The following is a 21,493-nucleotide window of genomic DNA, read 5'->3' on the forward strand; positions in this document are numbered from 1 at the left end:
GAAACCCACTGGCCATCTAAATACATCTTTCCATACACACACCTATAGATATACATACAGATACACGTACATACATATCCAGGTATGCATATATAGACATACATGCATACCTGGATATATACATGTGTACATATAGATATGTGGTATACATATATAGATCTATACATATAGAGGTATACCTATGTGTGCCTACAGAGAAATATAGAAACTGAATTGCTTGCTTGTGTCTTTATGACATTGTGAAGAATTCTAAGTTTTAACGAGGGTATAGAAGGATTTGGTGTGTCGTCACTTCCGTTTCCTGAGTCGCCGGTGGACTTGAATTCGCGGGGCTCCTGTGTTTGATGCCAAAGATCTGGAGGACATTAAAAGTCCCTGGACTTCCTGTCTGCTGTCAGGCCATGGAGGGCTGGACGGAGGAGGTTGAAGCCCTGAAAGTCCAGAATCCCGAAAGAGAAAAGCTCGTGTCCTTCCTGGAGGACCGGCTGTCAGACTCGGAGCAGTCCAGCCCATCAGTCATGTGGTCGTCACCTCCTGCTTATTAAACCTGGTTCCTGCACTCGGATCCAGCTGGGACCGCAGAGGACAACCTGTCCGACTCCGTGGAGCGGCAAGGGACATCTTGTCTCCAGTCCAAGGGACGAGAGGGGGACCAGAACACCATGGAGGCCTGTGACCCCTGCCCAGCAGGAACCACCTCAAACCAGTCCGTCAGCAGGAAGAACAAAACGAAGCTCCTGGAACGAGGGAGGACGCTGAGAGGTTCCAACAGGGAACGTCTGACCAAGAGGACATCGCCAGGAAAGTCCAGTGCCTGAAGAAGATCCAGGAGACGTGGACCTCCAGCTGCAAGACCTTGGTCAAGCTGAACGGGACACCGGAGGAGAAGACGGTCCAGGTGGTCCACGACACGGAGCAGCTGGAGACACTAGAGTACTGGAATACGGTACAACTACATGAACTGACCTGCAACTCCAGAGACACCCGATCCCCGGCTGGTAGGACCGAAGACACTGGACATCCAGGACTAACTACATAAAGACCTGGACCCGGGTCCACCTGGACAACCACGTCTTCTACGTCACTGGCAACTGCTGCTGTTTCTCTCAACATCAATTCAACAGCAGGGGGAGCTAAATATGTGTAGGTGTATATAGGTTCATATATCCTGAAATATAAAGTGGTCCAGAAAACCACAACAGCAATGTGTTTATATATGTACGTGATAATTTATGTATGAATATTGTATATATAGATGTCTTCTATGTTAGATCAAATTCTTCCTGTTATATTTACATATAAAATACTGTTTTTAATACAGAAAGGTAATTATGTATAAATATAAAATATTGGAGAAGGGGTAGGATTTGATAAGTTTTCTTCTTCCTGCCCCTTGTCAGGCATTTCAATCACGTATATGAGATTGTGTGTGTGTGTGTGTGTGTGTATGAGTGTGTGTGTATATGAATAAATGTTGGTATGTGTGTGGGTCTAATCAAACATAACTTATAGATATTTTGTATAACTTTTCATAAGATTATTTGTTTATTTGTATATATTTTTGTGACGTGTGTATGAATATTTGAAAATGTATTTGATTGTACAAAATGCAGTAAATATAACATGCCTGAAATGAATAAACAACAACACAATAATAAGAGTTTCTGACTCGACCAGCGTTTTACCGAACAGACAGAAAAGTGTCTGACGGACTGAGAGACCGTCTGTCGGCTTTCATCTGAGCCTCTGTCCTTCCTGCTGTGCAGGTGAGGAAATGCTGCCACCTGCTGGTGCTCAGTGGAATTACTCCTCAGGTGAATTTAGACCCGTCTGACACTCTGCGGTGAAGAAGAAGACGTGACGGATGAAATCGTTCAGAAGATTGACATTAGCTTTTATTCAGGATTGTGCTTCAGGACGTGTTGCGCTAGTAGCAGGAGTCCATGATGCGCCTCATGCTCATGAACCTCATGCCGCTCATGCCCATCTCCCTGAAGCTGCGGTACTCCCCGGGCCTCAGGTACATCATCCTGCCTCTGTACTGGGGCTGCTCGTACATCAGCCAGTGGCCGTCCATCACGTTGCAGGACATGCAGTCCGACATGCGGTAGCGGTCCATCATGTTGTCGCAGTCGTCCATCAGCTCGTTCATCTGGCCGCCGAAGTTCTCCCTCTCGTAGATCCTCATCCTGAACTGTCCTCGGTGCTGTGGACGGAGACGGGGGACGTTATTTGGGGACGGACGGGGTTCGGACCTGCTCTAGAAGCCGGTTCCTACCATGGGGATCATCCTGCAGGACCTGATGCAGTCGCTCATGCCCATGCGCTGGTAGTCGGCGTACTCGCCCCTCCTGACGAAGTACTGGTTGCCCTGGAAGTTGGTGCGGTCGTAGACCATGAAGCAGCCGCTCTCCACCCGGCAGGAGTGACACCTGCTCAGGTAGGAGGACATGTCAGCGCAGTCGCTGCTGGTCTCATAGGAACGTCCCTGGAAGTTCCTGTCCTCGTAGAAGATGATCTGAAAAGTGTGAGAGGAGACGTGGTTACGACGGGCGTCCGGCCGGCGGCGGACCGAAGCCCAGGCCTGCGCTCACCTTGCCCATGGTCATGGCTACAGTTTACAACCGTGTCGGCTCAGAAGGACTGCACGCTCTCCTCCGTGTCCCGCCGGCGCTTTTATACCTGACCTCCCGTCCAAAGGAATCATGACCCCATTGTGCAAATTCCTGACAGAGCAACATGGAGCAGAGGCCCCGCGGACGGCTGGATTCACACGGACCTTCAGCCGCCGCCGATTTGCGGTGGTTGCATTTGTTGAGAAGAGGCCCCACTTTGCTTTGTCCTTGCTGCTGAATAACACAGAGCCTGTTTTCCACCAACACTCCCCCAGTGGACGGCCTCGGCCTCAACGCCACCCTCGTGTTTCAAACTCAAAACAGGTGCTGCCGTTTATGTTGGTCATGTGGTGAAACTGTGGGAAATAAAGCCAATGGACGTGGGTTTATTGGCACATATATCCACATTACGCTTCAATAGACGGGTTCTTTTATTGTGATTAATAACAACAACAGGAAATACTTTGAAATGTGGTGACTGGACAGGCTCATCAGGGCCACAGAGGCTCCTTCACACACACACCTTGGTTTCTTCTGTCAAACATGTTGATGAATGGGGAAGCACTGATCTCGATACGACCCGGCCAGCAGGAGGTCACGCCATCCATTAGCAGCAGGTTCGGTTGGAGAACATTAATGAGAATGCTACATGCTAAAGACTTTCAGCGTTCACTCCAGGTCCAAACAGGAAGTCAGTCCTGAATCCTTCCATGGTGGGTTCAGTGGACCGTAACGTACCGAGTGTGTCCGAGGCCAGACGGAGCGCGATGCCTTAATGTCCAGTGGACGTTTGTAAACACTTTCATTTCATGGATTTCTGTCATTTCGTGTGAAAGTGTTTTGTGAGAGAGCCAAAGACGAGGAGTCACGGTTCTGAAGCTGCACAAGAGTTTTTATTTCGGATCGCAAAAGGATACAAAAGCAAGTCAGCTGACTGAGCGTAAGGCCGTCGCTCCCGACAGAAGTTCAGCTTCAGTCTCTGCCATGAGCTCAGTGGAGACCAGAATCCTCCAGGAGTGTCGGACTCCTCAGTGTGGCCAAGAGCGTCTGTGGGTGATGCAGTCGTCAACATAGTCTGAAGTCATAATATCCCACATCGCCATGGTGATGGTGTTGTGGTTGAATCTGTAACCGGGTGAATTTCTGGCATCTCAAGTTCCAGTGCAGGAGATAATTCTGCTGACGGGAGGGTGAACCGCTGCTGAAGGCCTGCAGGGGGCGTGATGGGGACGCCGGCCGTGAGGAGAGCAAGCAGGGGCCTTTCACTGCCTCTCTAGAGTTCCCTTTTGACCTCTGGAGAAATCTTCATCAGTTCTGTTTCTGTCGGGGTCTGAGCACCACCGAGGGCGAAGGGCCGTAATGGAACGGCTCGGAAACATAGAAACCTTCTCTAGACGGAACAGAGGAATCTCTGAAGGCTGAAACTCCCTGGAAAGTTACCAAACTTGACACATCCGGCCGGGCGAAGGAAAGCAGGATTTGGCAGAAATGCACACGCAAGTAGCAACAGTTGTCAACAGCGGCACCTGCAGAATTGACTAAATGAAGACCTTGCATCACGTTTCCTTAGAGCTTATGAAGTTCGGCATATGTGTAATACCCCAAGACCCACAAAAACATCTCTTTGTACACATACCGAAAACTCAATTGGAAGTTGGCCATTTTGAAAAATACGTCAGATTTGAGGGTTTTTTTTAGCCCAAAAGATCAACATCATCCTGCCGGAACTCATCCTGGGACGTTTTTCCAAATGACCTGAAATTTGGCCAGTTGTTAAAAAAGGAGATTGGAGTGCAAAATGTGTTCCGATCTTGTGGAAGAACCTGACAAATTTGACGTTTCAGCATGAAACAGGAAGTGCAGGATAAATAGCCTGATCGTGGTCCGACCGGCCTCAGACTTTACACTTTGCATCAGAGTCCAGATCCGATCACAGCTGTATGACGATGATGACCCATATCAGCAACAGCGCCACCTGCTGGAAACAGGAAGTAGGGTCTGCGTAACCTGTGAATCCTCCTAAATGTCACGTGTTTGATCAGACCGTCTTGGGCGGGGTGCGGCCAGTAGCAAGGACATATTCAACGGTGCTTGTAGTTTTATTGATTTTTGTGTTAATAATGTTGATAAATAAAAACACAGGGCCCAAAACGAAACCTGGTGTTTTGGGGTGGCGCCTCCTCCTGGCCGATTCCGGCTCGGACAAAGATTCAACAGAAAAAACTCAGCTGCTTTCAAATACCAGATTTTTCAGGCAGATTTTGACTGAGGTCATAACACCAAGATACTTTATAACGAGGGAACATGGCGTTACGGGGCGACGACTCCTTGGAGGCAACAAACACAACGATCACAGGATCGCAGGAAACACGAGATCAAGAGCTGCAGGATTCATTTAGACGTTGTGAGAGAAGACATGACAAATGATCCCAGGGCTTGCAGAGTTTACTTTTTAATTTTTATTTGAGAATGAAAAGATCCTAGCACATGTCGGTGATGCGCTTCATGCTCATGAACCTCATGCCGCTCATGCCCATCTCCCTGAAGCTGCGGTACTCCCCGGGCCTCAGGTACATCATCCTGCCTCTGTACTGGGGCTGCTCGTACATCAGCCAGTGGCCGTCCATCACGTTGCAGGACATGCAGTCCGACATGCGGTAGCGGTCCATGATGTTGTCGCAGTCGTCCATCAGCTCGTTCATCTGGCCGCCGAAGTTCTCCCTCTCGTAGATCCTCATCCTGAACTGTCCTCGGTGCTGTGGACGGAGACGGGGGACAGGGTTTGTGGAGGCGGCTCTCTCTCCGGACTGGCCGGACCGACGGGTCGGTGACTCACCATGGGGATCATCCTGCAGGACCGGATCCCGCTGCTCATGCCCATCATGCTCATGTGGTCGGCGTACTCGCCCCTCCTCATGAGGCTCTGGTTGCCCTGGAAGTTGGGCCTCTCGTAGACCATGAAGCAGCCGCTCTCCACCCTGCAGGACTGGCACCTGCTCAGGTAGGACGTCATGTCGGAGCAGTCGCTGCTGCACTCATAGGAGCGGCCCTGGAAGTTCCTCTCCTCGTAGAAGATGATCTGAAACACACAGGTGAGCCATCGGTCAAGATCCCAGCACACCTGGTCCAGGTGAGCCGGTGGTTCGTGGGCCTCTGCAGGCCTCTGAGCTGAACCGGGTCAGTCTGGGTGTCCTGGGTCTTACCTTGCCCATGCTCATGTCAGTGGTGGACATGCTTGTAGGTGAGCTGATGTGATGCTGCGGCTGCACTGCTGCCCTGTTGGGTCTCGCCCCGGCTTTTATACCTGCCTGACCGCCGGCTGGGTCAGAGGGCCCCCTTTGTGTAAAGCCCTGACCCAGCACATGGTATAGAGCGCTGCACCGCGGCACTGCCGCCCCGGGTCACAGCATCAGGTGACCAGGCCCTCGAAGACTTTAGAAATCTGATGCTTTTGACAGAGTGACACAAAGCCTCCATTCAGGTCTGTCCAGTCCAGCAGAGTGGAGCTGCACCACTTTACCTTGTTGTCCCAACCGCAGTACTCTTTTAATACTCTAAACCTTTTAATCACTTGAAGTCGCCGTTGTGAGCGACATGCCGTCAATCAATAAGAAGAACATTCCCACAAAACCTTACTCTCTTTTTTATTTATTTAGTTTTTAAACAGTCAAATGTTTTTTATACATTCATCCAACTTTAGATTGTATGAAGCAGGAAGTAGAGAAGAGGGAGTAGAGAAGAGGGAGTAGAGAGCAGGAAGTAGAGAAGAGGGAGTAGAGAAGAGGGAGTAGAGAGGAGGAAGTAGAGAAGAGGGAGTAGAGAGGAGGGAGTAGAGAGCAGGAAGTAGAGAAGAGGGAGTAGAGAGCAGGAAGTAGAGAAGAGGGAGTAGAGAGCAGTAAGTAGAGAAGAGGAAGTAGAGAGCAGTAACTAGAGAAGAGGAAGTCGAGAGGAGGAAGTAGAGAGCAGTAAGTAGAGAAGAGGAAGTAGAGAGCAGTAAGTAGAGAAGAGGAAGTAGAGAGGAGGAAGTAGAGAGGAGGATGAAGAGAGCAGGAAGTAGAGAGCAGTAAGTAGAGAAGAGGAAGTAGAGAGCAGTAAGTAGAGAAGAGGAAGTAGAGAGGAGGACGTAGAGAGCAGGAAGTAGAGAAGAGGAAGTAGAGAGGAGGATGAAGAGAGCAGGAAGTAGAGAAGAGGAAGTCGAGAGGAGGAAGTAGAGAGCAGGAAGTAGAGAAGAGGAAGTAGAGAGCAGTAACTAGAGAAGAGGAAGTAGAGAGGAGGAAGTAGAGAGCAGTAAGTAGAGAAGAGGAAGTAGAGAGCAGTAAGTAGAGAAGTGGAAGTAGAGAGGAGGACGTAGAGAGCAGGAAGTAGAGAAGAGGAAGTAGAGAGGAGGAAGTAGAGAGGAGGATGAAGAGAGCAGGAAGTAGAGAGCAGTAAGTAGAGAAGAGGAAGTAGAGAGCAGTAAGTAGAGAAGAGGAAGTAGAGAGGAGGACGTAGAGAGCAGGAAGTAGAGAAGAGGAAGTAGAGAGGAGGATGAAGAGAGCAGGAAGTAGAGAAGAGGAAGTAGAGAGGAAGAAGAGAGCAGGCAGTAGAGAGGAGGAAGAAGAGAACAGGAAGTAGAGGAGAGGAAGTAGAGAGGAGGAAGAAGAGAGCAGGAAGTAGAGAGGAGGAAGAAGAGAGCAGGAAGTAGAGAGAAGGAAGTAGAGGAGAGGAAGTAGAGAGGAGGAAGTAGAGAGGAGGAAGAAGAGAGCAGGAAGTAGAGAGGAGGGAGAAGAGAGCAGGAAGTAGAGAGGAGGATGAAGAGAGCAGGAAGTAGAGAAGAGGAAGTAGAGAGGAAGAAGAGAGCAGGAAGTAGAGAGGAGGAAGAAGAGAGCAGGAAGAAGAGAGGAGGAAGTAGAGAGGAGGAAGAAGAGAGCAGGAAGTAGAGGAGAGAAAGTAGAGAGGAGGATGAAGAGAGCAGGAAGTAGAGGAGAGGATGTAGAGAGGAGGATGAAGAGAGCAGGAAGTAGAGGAGAGGAAGTAGAGAGGAGGAAGTAGAGAGGAGGAAGAAGAGAGCAGGAAGTAGAGGAGAGAAAGTAGAGAGGAGGATGAAGAGAGCAGGAAGTAGAGGAGAGGATGTAGAGAGGAGGATGAAGAGAGCAGGAAGTAGAGGAGAGGAAGTAGAGAGGAGGAAGTAGAGAGCAGGATGAAGAGAGCAGGGAGGAGAGGAAGTAGGGAGGAGGATAAACAGAGCAGGAAGTAGAGGAGAGGAAGTAGAGAGGAGGAAGTAGAGAGGAGGATGACGAGAGCAGGAAGTAGAGGAGAGGAAGTAGAGAGGAGGAAGTAGAGAGGAGGATGAAGAGAGCAGCAAGTAGAGAAGAGGAAGTAGCGAGGAGGATAAAGAGAGCAGGAAGTAGAGGAGAGGAAGTAGAGAGGAGGATGAAGAGAGCAGGAAGTAGAGGAGAGGAAGTAGAGAGGAGGAAGTAGAGAGGAGGATGAAGAGAGCAGGAAGTAGAGGAGAGGAAGTAGAGAGGAAGTAGAGAGGAGGATAAAGAGAGCAGGAAGTAGAGGAGAGGAAGTAGAGAGGAGGAAGTAGAGAGGAGGAAGTAGAGAGGAGGATGAAGAGAGTAGGAAGTTGAGGAGAGGAAGTAGAGAGGAGGATAAAGAGAGCAGGAAGTTGAGGAGAGGAAGTAGAGGAGAGGAAGTAGAGAGGAAGTAGAGAGGAGGATGAAGAGAGCAGGAAGTAGAGGAGAGGAAGTAGAGAGGAGGATGAAGAGAGCAGGAAGTAGAGGAGAGGAAGTAGAGGAGAGGAAGTAGAGAGGAGGATGAAGAGAGCAGGAAGTAGAGGAGAGGAAGTAGAGAGGAGGATGAAGAGAGCAGGAAGTAGAGGAGAGGAAGTAGAGAGGAGGATGAAGAGAGCAGGAAGTAGAGGAGAGGAAGTAGAGGAGAGGAAGTAGAGAGGAGGATGAAGAGAGCAGGAAGTAGAGGAGAGGAAGTAGAGAGGAGGATGAAGAGAGCAGGAAGTAGAGGAGAGGAAGTAGAGAGGAAGTAGAGAGGAGGATAAAGAGAGCAGGAAGTTGAGGAGAGGAAGTAGAGAGGAGGATGAAGAGAGCAGGAAGTAGAGGAGAGGAAGTAGAGAGGAGGATGAAGAGAGCAGGAAGTAGAGGAGAGGAAGTAGAGAGGAGGATGAAGAGAGCAGGAAGTAGAGGAGAGGAAGTAGAGGAGAGGAAGTAGAGAGGAGGATGAAGAGAGCAGGAAGTAGAGGAGAGGAAGTAGAGAGGAAGTAGAGAGGAGGATAAAGAGAGCAGGAAGTAGAGGAGAGGAAGTAGAGAGGAAGTAGAGAGGAGGATAAAGAGAGCAGGAAGTAGAGGAGAGGAAGTAGAGAGGAGGATGAAGAGAGGAGGATAAAGAGAGCAGGAAGTTGAGGAGAGGAAGTAGAGAGGAAGACTCATTGATAGCTGGTGTGAAGACTTTATATGGAGGTTGTTTGGAGCGACCCATTAGCCAGGAGCTAACTAGCCTAGCCACCACAGGCTAAAGGGGCGGGACTTCCTCTCTCGGTCTGGAATTGATGAGTCTCTCAATATCGATGCCATTTTCAATTCTACTTTTCAATCCAGTTCTTTATCAGTTCTTCTAACGATTCCTGAGTATTTTTGAGAGGAAAAGTAGTTTCACACATTCTGCTGCACTAAAAGAAACAAGTTTATTTTTCCCAAACATGAAACATGTTGGACTTCAACATTCTGAATAGCTTGAAACAACACAGAGCCTCAATCAACTAGACTGGTAGGATAAGTAAAGGGTTAACTCTTGAACATGCTGGATTAAAGAGCCTGACGCTGCGTCAGGGGGTGTAGCTCAGGAGGAGCAGGTGGAGGCCGGGGGGTGTAGCTCAGGAGGAGGAGGTGGAGGCCGGGGGTGTAGCTCAGGAGGAGGAGGTGGAGGCCGGGGGTGTAGCTCAGGAGGAGGAGGTGGAGGCCGGGGGGTGTAGCTCAGGAGGAGCAGGTGGAGGCCGGGGGTGTAGCTCAGGAGGAGGAGGTGGAGGCCGGGGGTGTAGCTCAGGAGGAGGAGGTGGAGGCCGGGGGTGTAGCTCAGGAGGAGGAGGTGGAGGCCGGGGGGTGTAGCTCAGGAGGAGGAGGTGGAGGCCGGGGGTGTAGCTCAGGAGGAGGAGGTGGAGGCCGGGGGTGTAGCTCAGGAGGAGGAGGTGGAGGCCGGGGGTGTAGCTCAGGAGGAGGAGGTGGAGGCCGGGGGGTGTAGCTCAGGAGGAGCAGGTGGAGGCCGGGGGTGTAGCCAACGTGATACAACGTGACGCAACATAATACAACGTAATACAACATAATACAACGTGATGCAACGTGATGCAACATAATACAACGTGATGCAACGTGATGCAACAAAATACAACGTGATGCAACGTGACGCAACGTGATGCAACATAATACAACGTGACGCAACGTGATACAACATAATACAACGTGATGCAACGTGATGCAACATAATACAACGTGACGCAACGTGATGCAACATAATACAACGTGATGCAACGTGATGCAACGTAATACAACGTGATGCAACGTGATGCAACGTGACGCAACGTGATGCAACGTGACGCAACGTGATGCAACGTGATGCAACGTAATACAACGTGACACAACGTGATGCAACGTGACGCAACGTGACGCAACGTCATGCAACGTGATGCAACGTCATGCAACGTGATGCAACATAATACAACATGATGCAACGTGATGCAACATAATACAACGTGATGCAACGTGACGCAACGTGATGCAACGTGACGCAACGTGATGCAACGTGATGCAACGTAATACAACGTGACACAACGTGATGCAACGTGATGCAACGTCATGCAACGTGATGCAACGTGATGCAACGTCATGCAACGTGATGCAACATAATACAACGTGATGCAACATAATACAACGTGATGCAACATAATACAACGTGATGCAACGTGATGCAACAAAATACAACGTGATGCAACGTGACGCAACGTGATGCAACATAATACAACGTGATGCAACGTGATGCAACATAATACAACGTGACGCAACGTGATGCAACATAATACAACGTGACACAACGTGATGCAACGTAATACAACGTGATGCAACGTGATGCAACATAATACAACGTGACACAACGTGATGCAACATAATACAACGTGACACAACGTGATGCAACGTGACGCAACGTGACACAACGTGACACAACGTGATGCAACGTCATGCAACGTGATGCAACGTGATACAACGTGATGCAACATAATACAACGTGATACAACGTGATGCAACGTGATGCAACGTGATGCAACATAATACAACGTAATACAACGTGATGCAACATAATACAACGTGATGCAACGTGATGCAACGTGATACAACGTGATGCAACATAATACAACGTAATACAACGTGATGCAACATAATACAACGTGATACAACGTGATACAACGTGATACAACGTGATGCAACGTGATGCAACATAATACAACGTGATGCAACGTGATGCAACATGATACAACGTGATGCAACATAATACAACGTAATACAACGTGATGCAACATAATACAACATGATGCAACGTGATGCAACATGATACAACGTGATGCAACATAATACAACGTAATGCAACGTGATGCAACGTGATGCAACATGATATAACGTAATACAACGTGATGCAACGTGGTGCAACGTGATGCAACGTGATATAACGTAATACAACGTGATGCAACGTGATGCAACGTGATATAACGTAATACAACGTGATGCAACATAATACAACGTAATGCAACGTGATGCAACGTGATGCAACATAATACAACGTGACACAACGTGATGCAACGTGATGCAACATAATACAACGTGATGCAACATGATGCAACGTAATACAACGTGATGCAACGTGACACAACGTGATGCAACGTGACGCAACATAATACAACGTGATGCAACGTGATGCAACATAATACAACGTGACGCAACATAATACAACGTGACACAACGTGATGCAACGTGACGCAACATAATACAACGTGATGCAACGTGATGCAACATAATGCAACGTGATGCAACATAATACAACGTGATGCAACGTGATGCAACGTGATACAACGTGATGCAACATAATGCAACGTGATGCAACATAATACAACGTGATGCAACGTGATGCAACATAATACAACGTGATGCAACGTGATGCAACATGATACAACGTGATGCAACGTGATGCAACATAATACAACGTGATGCAACGTGATGCAACATAATACAACGTGATGCAACGTAATACAACGTGATGCAACGTGATGCAACGTGATGCAACGTGATGCAACATAATACAACGTGATGCAACGTGATGCAACATAATACAACGTGATGCAACGTGATGCAACATAATACAACGTGATGCAACGTGATGCAACATAATACAACGTGATGCAACATAATACAACGTGATGCAACGTGATGCAACGTGATGCAACATAATACAACGTGATGCAACGTGATGCAACGTGACACAACGTGATGCAACGTGACGCAACATAATACAACGTGATGCAACGTGATGCAACATAATACAACGTGATGCAACGTAATACAACATGATGCAACGTGATGCAACGTGACGCAACATAATACAACGTGACGCAACATAATACAACGTGACGCAACGTGACGCAACATAATACAACGTGATGCAACATAATGCAACGTGATGCAACATAATACAACGTGATGCAACATAATGCAACGTGATGCAACATAATACAACGTGATGCAACGTGATGCAACATAATACAACGTGATGCAACGTGACGCAACGTGATGCAACATAATACAACGTGATGCAACATAATACAACGTGATGCAACGTGATGCAACGTGATACAACGTGATGCAACATAATGCAACGTGATGCAACATAATACAACGTGATGCAACGTGATGCAACATAATACAACGTGATGCAACGTGATGCAACATAATACAACGTGATGCAACGTGACACAACATGACACAACGTGATGCAACGTCATGCAACGTGATGCAACGTGATACAACGTGATGCAACATAATACAACGTGATACAACGTGATGCAACGTGATGCAACATAATACAACGTGATGCAACGTGATGCAACATAATACAACGTAATACAACGTGATGCAACATAATACAACGTGATACAACATGATGCAACATAATACAACGTGATGCAACGTGATGCAACATAATACAACGTAATACAACGTGATGCAACATAATACAACGTAATACAACGTGATGCAACATAATACAACGTGATGCAACATAATACAACGTGATGCAACGTGATGCAACGTGATGCAACATAATACAACGTAATACAACGTGATGCAACATAATACAACGTGATGCAACGTGACGCAACGTGATGCAACATAATACAACGTGATGCAACATAATACAACGTGATGCAACGTGATGCAACGTGATACAACATAATGCAACGTGATGCAACATAATACAACGTGATGCAACGTGATGCAACATAATACAACGTGATGCAACATAATACAACGTGATGCAACGTGATGCAACATAATACAACGTGATGCAACGTGATGCAACATAATACAACGTGATGCAACGTGATGCAACGTGACACAGCATGACACAACGTGATGCAACGTCATGCAACGTGATGCAACGTGATACAACGTGATGCAACATAATACAACGTGATACAACGTGATGCAACGTGATGCAACGTGATGCAACATAATACAACGTGATGCAACGTGATGCAACATAATACAACGTAATACAACGTGATGCAACATAATACAACGTAATACAACGTGATGCAACATAATACAACGTGATGCAACGTGATGCAACGTGATGCAACGTGATGCAACATAATACAACGTAATACAACGTGATGCAACATAATACAACGTGATGCAACGTGATGCAACGTGATGCAACATAATACAACGTAATACAACGTGATGCAACATAATACAACGTGATGCAACATAATACAACGTGATGCAACATAATACAACGTGATGCAACATAATACAACGTGATGCAACATAATACAACGTGATGCAACATAATACAACGTGATGCAACATAATACAACGTGATGCAACGTGATGCAACGTGATACAACGTGATGCAACATAATGCAACGTGATGCAACATAATACAACGTGATGCAACGTGATGCAACATAATACAACGTGATGCAACGTGATGCAACATAATACAACGTGATGCAACGTGACACAGCATGACACAACGTGATGCAACGTCATGCAACGTGATGCAACGTGATACAACGTGATGCAACATAATACAACGTGATACAACGTGATGCAACGTGATGCAACGTGATGCAACATAATACAACGTGATGCAACGTGATGCAACATAATACAACGTAATACAACGTGATGCAACATAATACAACGTGATACAACGTGATGCAACATAATACAACGTGATGCAACGTGATGCAACATAATACAACGTAATACAACGTGATGCAACATAATACAACGTGATGCAACGTGATGCAACGTGATACAACGTGATGCAACGTGATGCAACATAATACAACGTAATACAACGTGATGCAACATAATACAACGTGATGCAACGTGATGCAACATGATACAACGTGATGCAACATAATACAACGTAATGCAACGTGATGCAACGTGATGCAACGTGATATAACGTAATACAACGTGATGCAACGTGATGCAACGTGATGCAACGTGATATAACGTAATACAACGTGATGCAACGTGATGCAACGTGATACAACGTGATGCAACATAATACAACGTGATGCAACGTGATATAACGTAATACAACGTGATGCAACGTGATGCAACGTGATATAACGTAATACAACGTGATGCAACATAATACAACGTAATGCAACGTGATGCAACGTGATGCAACATAATACAACGTGATGCAACATGATGCAACGTAATACAACGTGACACAACGTGATGCAACGTGACGCAACATAATACAACGTGACACAACGTGATGCAACGTGACGCAACATAATACAACGTGATGCAACGTGATGCAACATAATGCAACGTGATGCAACATAATACAACGTGATGCAACGTGATGCAACATAATACAACGTAATACAACGTGATGCAACATAATACAACGTGATACAACGTGATGCAACATAATACAACGTGATGCAACGTGATGCAACATAATACAACGTAATACAACGTGATGCAACATAATACAACGTAATACAACGTGATGCAACATAATACAACGTGATGCAACATAATACAACGTGATGCAACGTGATGCAACGTGATACAACGTGATGCAACGTGATGCAACGTGATGCAACATAATACAACGTAATACAACGTGATGCAACATAATACAACGTGATGCAACGTGATGCAACATGATACAACGTGATGCAACATAATACAACGTAATGCAACGTGATGCAACGTGATGCAACGTGATATAACGTAATACAACGTGATGCAACGTGATGCAACGTGATACAACGTGATGCAACATAATACAACGTGATGCAACGTGATGCAACGTGATGCAACGTGATATAACGTAATACAACGTGATGCAACGTGATGCAACGTGATATAACGTAATACAACGTGATGCAACATAATACAACGTAATGCAACGTGATGCAACGTGATGCAACATAATACAACGTGATGCAACATGATGCAACGTAATACAACGTGACACAACGTGATGCAACGTGACGCAACATAATACAACGTGACACAACGTGATGCAACGTGACGCAACATAATACAACGTGATGCAACGTGATGCAACATAATGCAACGTGATGCAACATAATACAACGTGATGCAACGTGATGCAACATAATACAACGTGATGCAACGTGATGCAACATAATACAACGTGATGCAACGTGACGCAACGTGATGCAACATAATACAACGTGATGCAACATAATACAACGTGATGCAACGTGATACAACGTGATGCAACATAATACAACGTGATGCAACATAATACAACGTGATGCAACGTGATGCAACGTGATGCAACATAATACAACGTGATGCAACGTGATGCAACATAATACAACGTGATGCAACGTGACGCAACGTGATGCAACATAATACAACGTGATGCAACATAATACAACGTGATGCAACGTGATGCAACGTGATACAACGTGATGCAACGTGATGCAACGTGATGCAACATAATACAACGTAATACAACGTGATGCAACATAATACAACGTAATACAACGTGATGCAACATAATACAACGTGATGCAACATAATACAACGTGATGCAACGTGATGCAACGTGATGCAACATAATACAACGTAATACAACGTGATGCAACGTGATGCAACATAATACAACATAATACAACGTGATGCAACGTGATGCAACATAATACAACGTGATGCAACGTGACGCAACGTGATGCAACATAATACAACGTGATGCAACATAATACAACGTGATGCAACGTGATGCAACGTGATACAACGTGATGCAACATAATGCAACGTGATGCAACATAATACAACGTGATGCAACGTGATGCAACATAATACAACGTGATGCAACGTGATGCAACATAATACAACGTGATGCAACGTGATGCAACGTGACACAGCATGACACAACGTGATGCAACGTCATGCAACGTGATGCAACGTGATACAACGTGATGCAACATAATACAACGTGATACAACGTGATGCAACGTGATGCAACGTGATGCAACATAATACAACGTGATGCAACGTGATGCAACATAATACAACGTAATACAACGTGATGCAACATAATACAACGTAATACAACGTGATGCAACATAATACAACGTAATACAACGTGATGCAACATAATACAACGTGATGCAACATAATACAACGTGATGCAACGTGATGCAACGTGATACAACGTGATGCAACGTGATGCAACGTGATGCAACATAATACAACGTAATACAACGTGATGCAACATAATACAACGTGATGCAACGTGATGCAACATGATACAACGTGATGCAACATAATACAACGTAATGCAACGTGATGCAACGTGATGCAACGTGATATAACGTAATACAACGTGATGCAACGTGATGCAACGTGATGCAACGTGATATAACGTAATACAACGTGATGCAACGTGATGCAACGTGATACAACGTGATGCAACATAATACAACGTGATGCAACGTGATGCAACGTGATATAACGTAATACAACGTGATGCAACGTGATGCAACGTGATATAACGTAATACAACGTGATGCAACATAATACAACGTAATGCAACGTGATGCAACGTGATGCAACATAATACAACGTGACACAACGTGATGCAACGTGACGCAACATAATACAACGTGACACAACGTGATGCAACGTGACGCAACATAATACAACGTGATGCAACGTGATGCAACATAATGCAACGTGATGCAACATAATACAACGTGATGCAACGTGATGCAACATAATACAACGTAATACAACGTGATGCAACATAATACAACGTGATACAACGTGATGCAACATAATACAACGTGATGCAACGTGATGCAACATAATACAACGTAATACAACGTGATGCAACATAATACAACGTAATACAACGTGATGCAACATAATACAACGTGATGCAACATAATACAACGTGATGCAACGTGATGCAACGTGATACAACGTGATGCAACGTGATGCAACGTGATGCAACATAATACAACGTAATACAACGTGATGCAACATAATACAACGTGATGCAACGTGATGCAACATGATACAACGTGATGCAACATAATACAACGTAATGCAACGTGATGCAACGTGATGCAACGTGATATAACGTAATACAACGTGATGCAACGTGATGCAACGTGATACAACGTGATGCAACATAATACAACGTGATGCAACGTGATGCAACGTGATGCAACGTGATATAACGTAATACAACGTGATGCAACGTGATGCAACGTGATATAACGTAATACAACGTGATGCAACATAATACAACGTAATGCAACGTGATGCAACGTGATGCAACATAATACAACGTGATGCAACATGATGCAACGTAATACAACGTGACACAACGTGATGCAACGTGACGCAACATAATACAACGTGACACAACGTGATGCAACGTGACGCAACATAATACAACGTGATGCAACGTGATGCAACATAATGCAACGTGATGCAACATAATACAACGTGATGCAACGTGATGCAACATAATACAACGTGATGCAACGTGATGAACATAATACAACGTGATGCAACGTGACGCAACGTGATGCAACATAATACAACGTGATGCAACATAATACAACGTGATGCAACGTGATACAACATAATACAACGTGATGCAACATAATACAACGTGATGCAACATAATACAACGTGATGCAACGTGATACAACGTGATGCAACATAATGCAACGTGATGCAACATAATACAACGTGATGCAACGTGATGCAACATAATACAACGTGATGCAACGTGATGCAACATAATACAACGTGATGCAACGTGACGCAACGTGATGCAACATAATACAACGTGATGCAACATAATACAACGTGATGCAACGTGATGCAACGTGATACAACGTGATGCAACGTGATGCAACGTGATGCAACATAATACAACGTAATACAACGTGATGCAACATAATACAACGTGATGCAACGTGATGCAACATGATACAACGTGATGCAACATAATACAACGTAATGCAACGTGATGCAACGTGATGCAACATGATATAACGTAATACAACGTGATGCAACGTGATACAACGTGATGCAACATAATACAACGTGATGCAACGTGATGCAACGTGATACAACGTGATGCAACATAATACAACGTGATGCAACGTGATGCAACGTGATGCAACATGATATAACGTAATACAACGTGATGCAACGTGATGCAACGTGATACAACGTGATGCAACATAATACAACGTGATGCAACGTGATGCAACGTGATACAACATAATACAACGTGATGCAACGTGATGCAACGTGATGCAACGTGATATAACGTAATACAACGTGATGCAACGTGATATAACGTAATACAACGTGATGCAACGTGATGCAACGTGATACAACGTGATGCAACATAATACAACGTGATGCAACGTGACGCAACGTGATGCAACATAATACAACGTGATGCAACGTGATACAACTTGATGCAACGTGATACAACGTGATGCAACGTGACGCCATAGCGACGCTGTCGGGTGTAACCATGGTTTCAGTCCGATCAGCCACACCTCCTCTTAGGAGCTCGAAAACATGTTTGTTGTTTAAAACGTGTTCCAGAGTGGAGGAAGTAGAAAACACCGCCTCAGCTTTGGTGTGTGGACAGACAAGATGCACAGTAGCTGAAAACAATGATGTCATGGCCCCGCCTCTCCACATATAACCCCGCCTCCCTCTCGGTGACGTCATCAACACCACCAACATGGCGACGACCTGCTGCAGGTGGAGCTGCTGGAGCTTTAATAAGGACACTTGGAGGATTTGTCCATTTCTACGTCGTTTTCAGGCTCCAGGTTTTCTCTGGTTTCCTTGAATCTCCGTGGCAACGCTACAGCGCCACCTATAGGCCCGGCATATGTCCTACATCATGTTGAGTGGTTTTCACGGTGCCGTGTGGATGAGGGGGAAGAAACGGGAAGAAACGAGATGTCTTTGTCTCGTGTGACTTCAGTCTCAGCTGATCTTCGTCAGTAATATTTACCTCGTGAGATTTGATCCATAAACAATGCAAACATTGGAAATCGGCTGAATTCACAGTTTCTCAGTCAGAAGTACTGAAGATGAAACCAACAAGCTTTGGACCCTCGACACCTTTCAGCTTTTTTTTAACCATTGATTTGACCGTGGCTGTACCAAACAAAAGACATTTGACAGAACTCAGTAGTGTGGACGTATTTTATTGTGTTCACTGGCAGGAGTCCATGATGCGCTTCATGCTCATGAACCTCATGCCGCTCATGCCCATCTCCCTGAAGCTGCGGTACTCCCCGGGCCTCAGGTACATCATCCTGCCTCTGTACTGGGGCTGCTCGTACATCAGCCAGTGGCCGTCCATCACGTTGCAGGACATGCAGTCCGACATGCGGTAGCGGTCCATCATGTTGTCGCAGTCGTCCATCAGCTCGTTCATCTGGCCGCCGAAGTTCTCCCTCTCGTAGATCCTCATCCTGAACTGTCCTCGGTGCTGTGGACGGAGACGGGGGACGTTATTTGGGGACGGACGGGGTTCGGACCTGCTCTGGGGGCCAGGGGGAGCCGGTTCCTACCATGGGGATCATCCTGCAGGACCTGATGTTGTCCCTCATGCCCATCATGCTCATGTGGTCGGCGTACTCGCCCCTCCTCATGAGGCTCTGGTTGCCCTGGAAGTTGGGCCTCTCGTAGACCATGAAGCAGCCGCTCTCCACCCTGCAGGACTGGCACCTGCTCAGGTAGGACGTCATGTCGGAGCAGTCGCTGTTGCACTCATAGGAGCGGCCCTGGAAGTTCCTCTCCTCGTAGAAGACGATCTGAAACAGAGACAGTCAGCAGGTGGGGGTTCTCCAGCAGCAGGAGGTGCGAGACGATCGGGTACCTTTCCCCTCATGTTCATGCCGGTGTTGCTCATGGTGGCTGTGGACGAGTCGATGCTGTTCCCACCTGGTTTAACCCTTTCCTTTTATACCTGACCACACGTGAACCTCGCCCCCCCCTCCCACCGTGGAGCCCCCGACTCAGCAGTTTCCGGGAGAGGCCCACAGCGCCACCGTGAACACAGCGATTCCAGCAGCAGGACCTGAATAGGCCGAACCACATGACCCTTCAACGAGCGTGTACAGTGAAACCTCTGCTGTAGAGACACTCTGACAGTGTCCCTGAAGACGGTGTCCTCTCTGCAGAGGTCAAGCTGTAGGACCAGAACACGTCCAACAAACCAGATATGTTGTGGAGGAAACATACTTTTATTGAGAAGCACATCAGCGAACCAATACACAATGTCCAAGGAAAAGATATCTGTTTTGGTATATTTCAATAACGGTATATAGAAATATTCACGCCTCAGACTGTTATAAAACAGTAACTCTGGAAACTTCAGGCAGTTTAATTATGTAAGTATCCAATATTGTACATATATAACCAGTAAAAGAAAGGAGTCATGTAAAATAGTAACCTGTGTGAAGTAAACAACCGTACAACAAAGCATCATGACTACAATGGGAACCATCGTCATGGAACACATGACAGGAAAATTAACGGTGTGTGTGTGTGTGTGGGGGGGGGGGGGGTTCTCCTCTCCAGAGGTTCTCCTCTCCAGAGGTTCTCCCTTCCAGAGAGAAGTTTCAGGCTCAAAGCAAAGAAACACGACACACTTTGACGGTACACGATGTCCTGAAAGTTGTTTAAACACTAAGGCAGGTTGGAAACCATGGAGTCTTTGATCTTTCAGAATAGAATAGAATCTTTATTGTCATTGGAACCGATACAAGGTTACAAAGTGTAAAACAATACAAAGAGAGATCAACGCAGTTTCTAAAATCCCTGCTTAAAAAATTACAATGAAAAATGTACATGATAGAACTAGAAGCATAAAAACAAGCAGAGGGATCTTCTATTGGATTTGGTAGTTTTATTTTGAAAGTCACTGTAATAACAATCCAACTTGGTGGTTTTATTTTAACAGTCACCATAATAACAATCCAACTTGGTGCTTTTATTTTGACAGTCACCATAATAACAACCAACTTGGTGATTTTATTTTGACAGTCACTGTAA

At 46.0% G+C, this 21,493-nt stretch overlaps 2 protein-coding genes across 4 annotated transcripts; both read right to left on the bottom strand.

Moving 5' to 3' along the window:
* Nucleotides 1-1,927: 1,927 nt before the first annotated feature.
* Nucleotides 1,928-2,609, bottom strand: LOC308148034 (gamma-crystallin M3-like; the record flags this gene model as incomplete). The annotated part of the gene is made up of 3 exons (XM_080521447.1): nt 1,928-2,206; nt 2,279-2,518; nt 2,595-2,609. 3 exons carry the CDS (start codon nt 2,607-2,609, stop codon nt 1,928-1,930), a joined length of 534 nt encoding a protein of 177 aa, XP_080377573.1.
* A 2,486-nt stretch (nt 2,610-5,095) lies between these two features.
* LOC308148033 (gamma-crystallin M3-like) lies at nt 5,096-20,357 on the bottom strand (the record flags this gene model as incomplete). 3 transcript variants are annotated; one of them, XM_080521444.1, is made up of 3 exons in its annotated part: nt 5,096-5,371; nt 5,452-5,694; nt 20,316-20,348. In XM_080521444.1, 3 exons carry the CDS (start codon nt 20,346-20,348, stop codon nt 5,096-5,098), a joined length of 552 nt encoding a protein of 183 aa, XP_080377570.1. The 3 variants fall into 3 exon arrangements, with proteins under 3 accessions (XP_080377570.1, XP_080377571.1, XP_080377572.1); XM_080521445.1 differs by lacking the exon at nt 20,316-20,348 and adding an exon at nt 5,819-5,848; XM_080521446.1 differs by lacking the exons at nt 5,096-5,371; nt 5,452-5,694 and adding exons at nt 19,647-19,925; nt 20,008-20,250 and having other exon boundaries at nt 20,316-20,357.
* Nucleotides 20,358-21,493: the final 1,136 nt, after the last annotated feature.

This window comes from Blennius ocellaris, assembly GCF_963422515.1.
Source record: "Blennius ocellaris genome assembly, contig: SCAFFOLD_203, whole genome shotgun sequence".
NCBI classification, from domain to species: Eukaryota; Metazoa; Chordata; class Actinopteri; order Blenniiformes; family Blenniidae; genus Blennius; species Blennius ocellaris.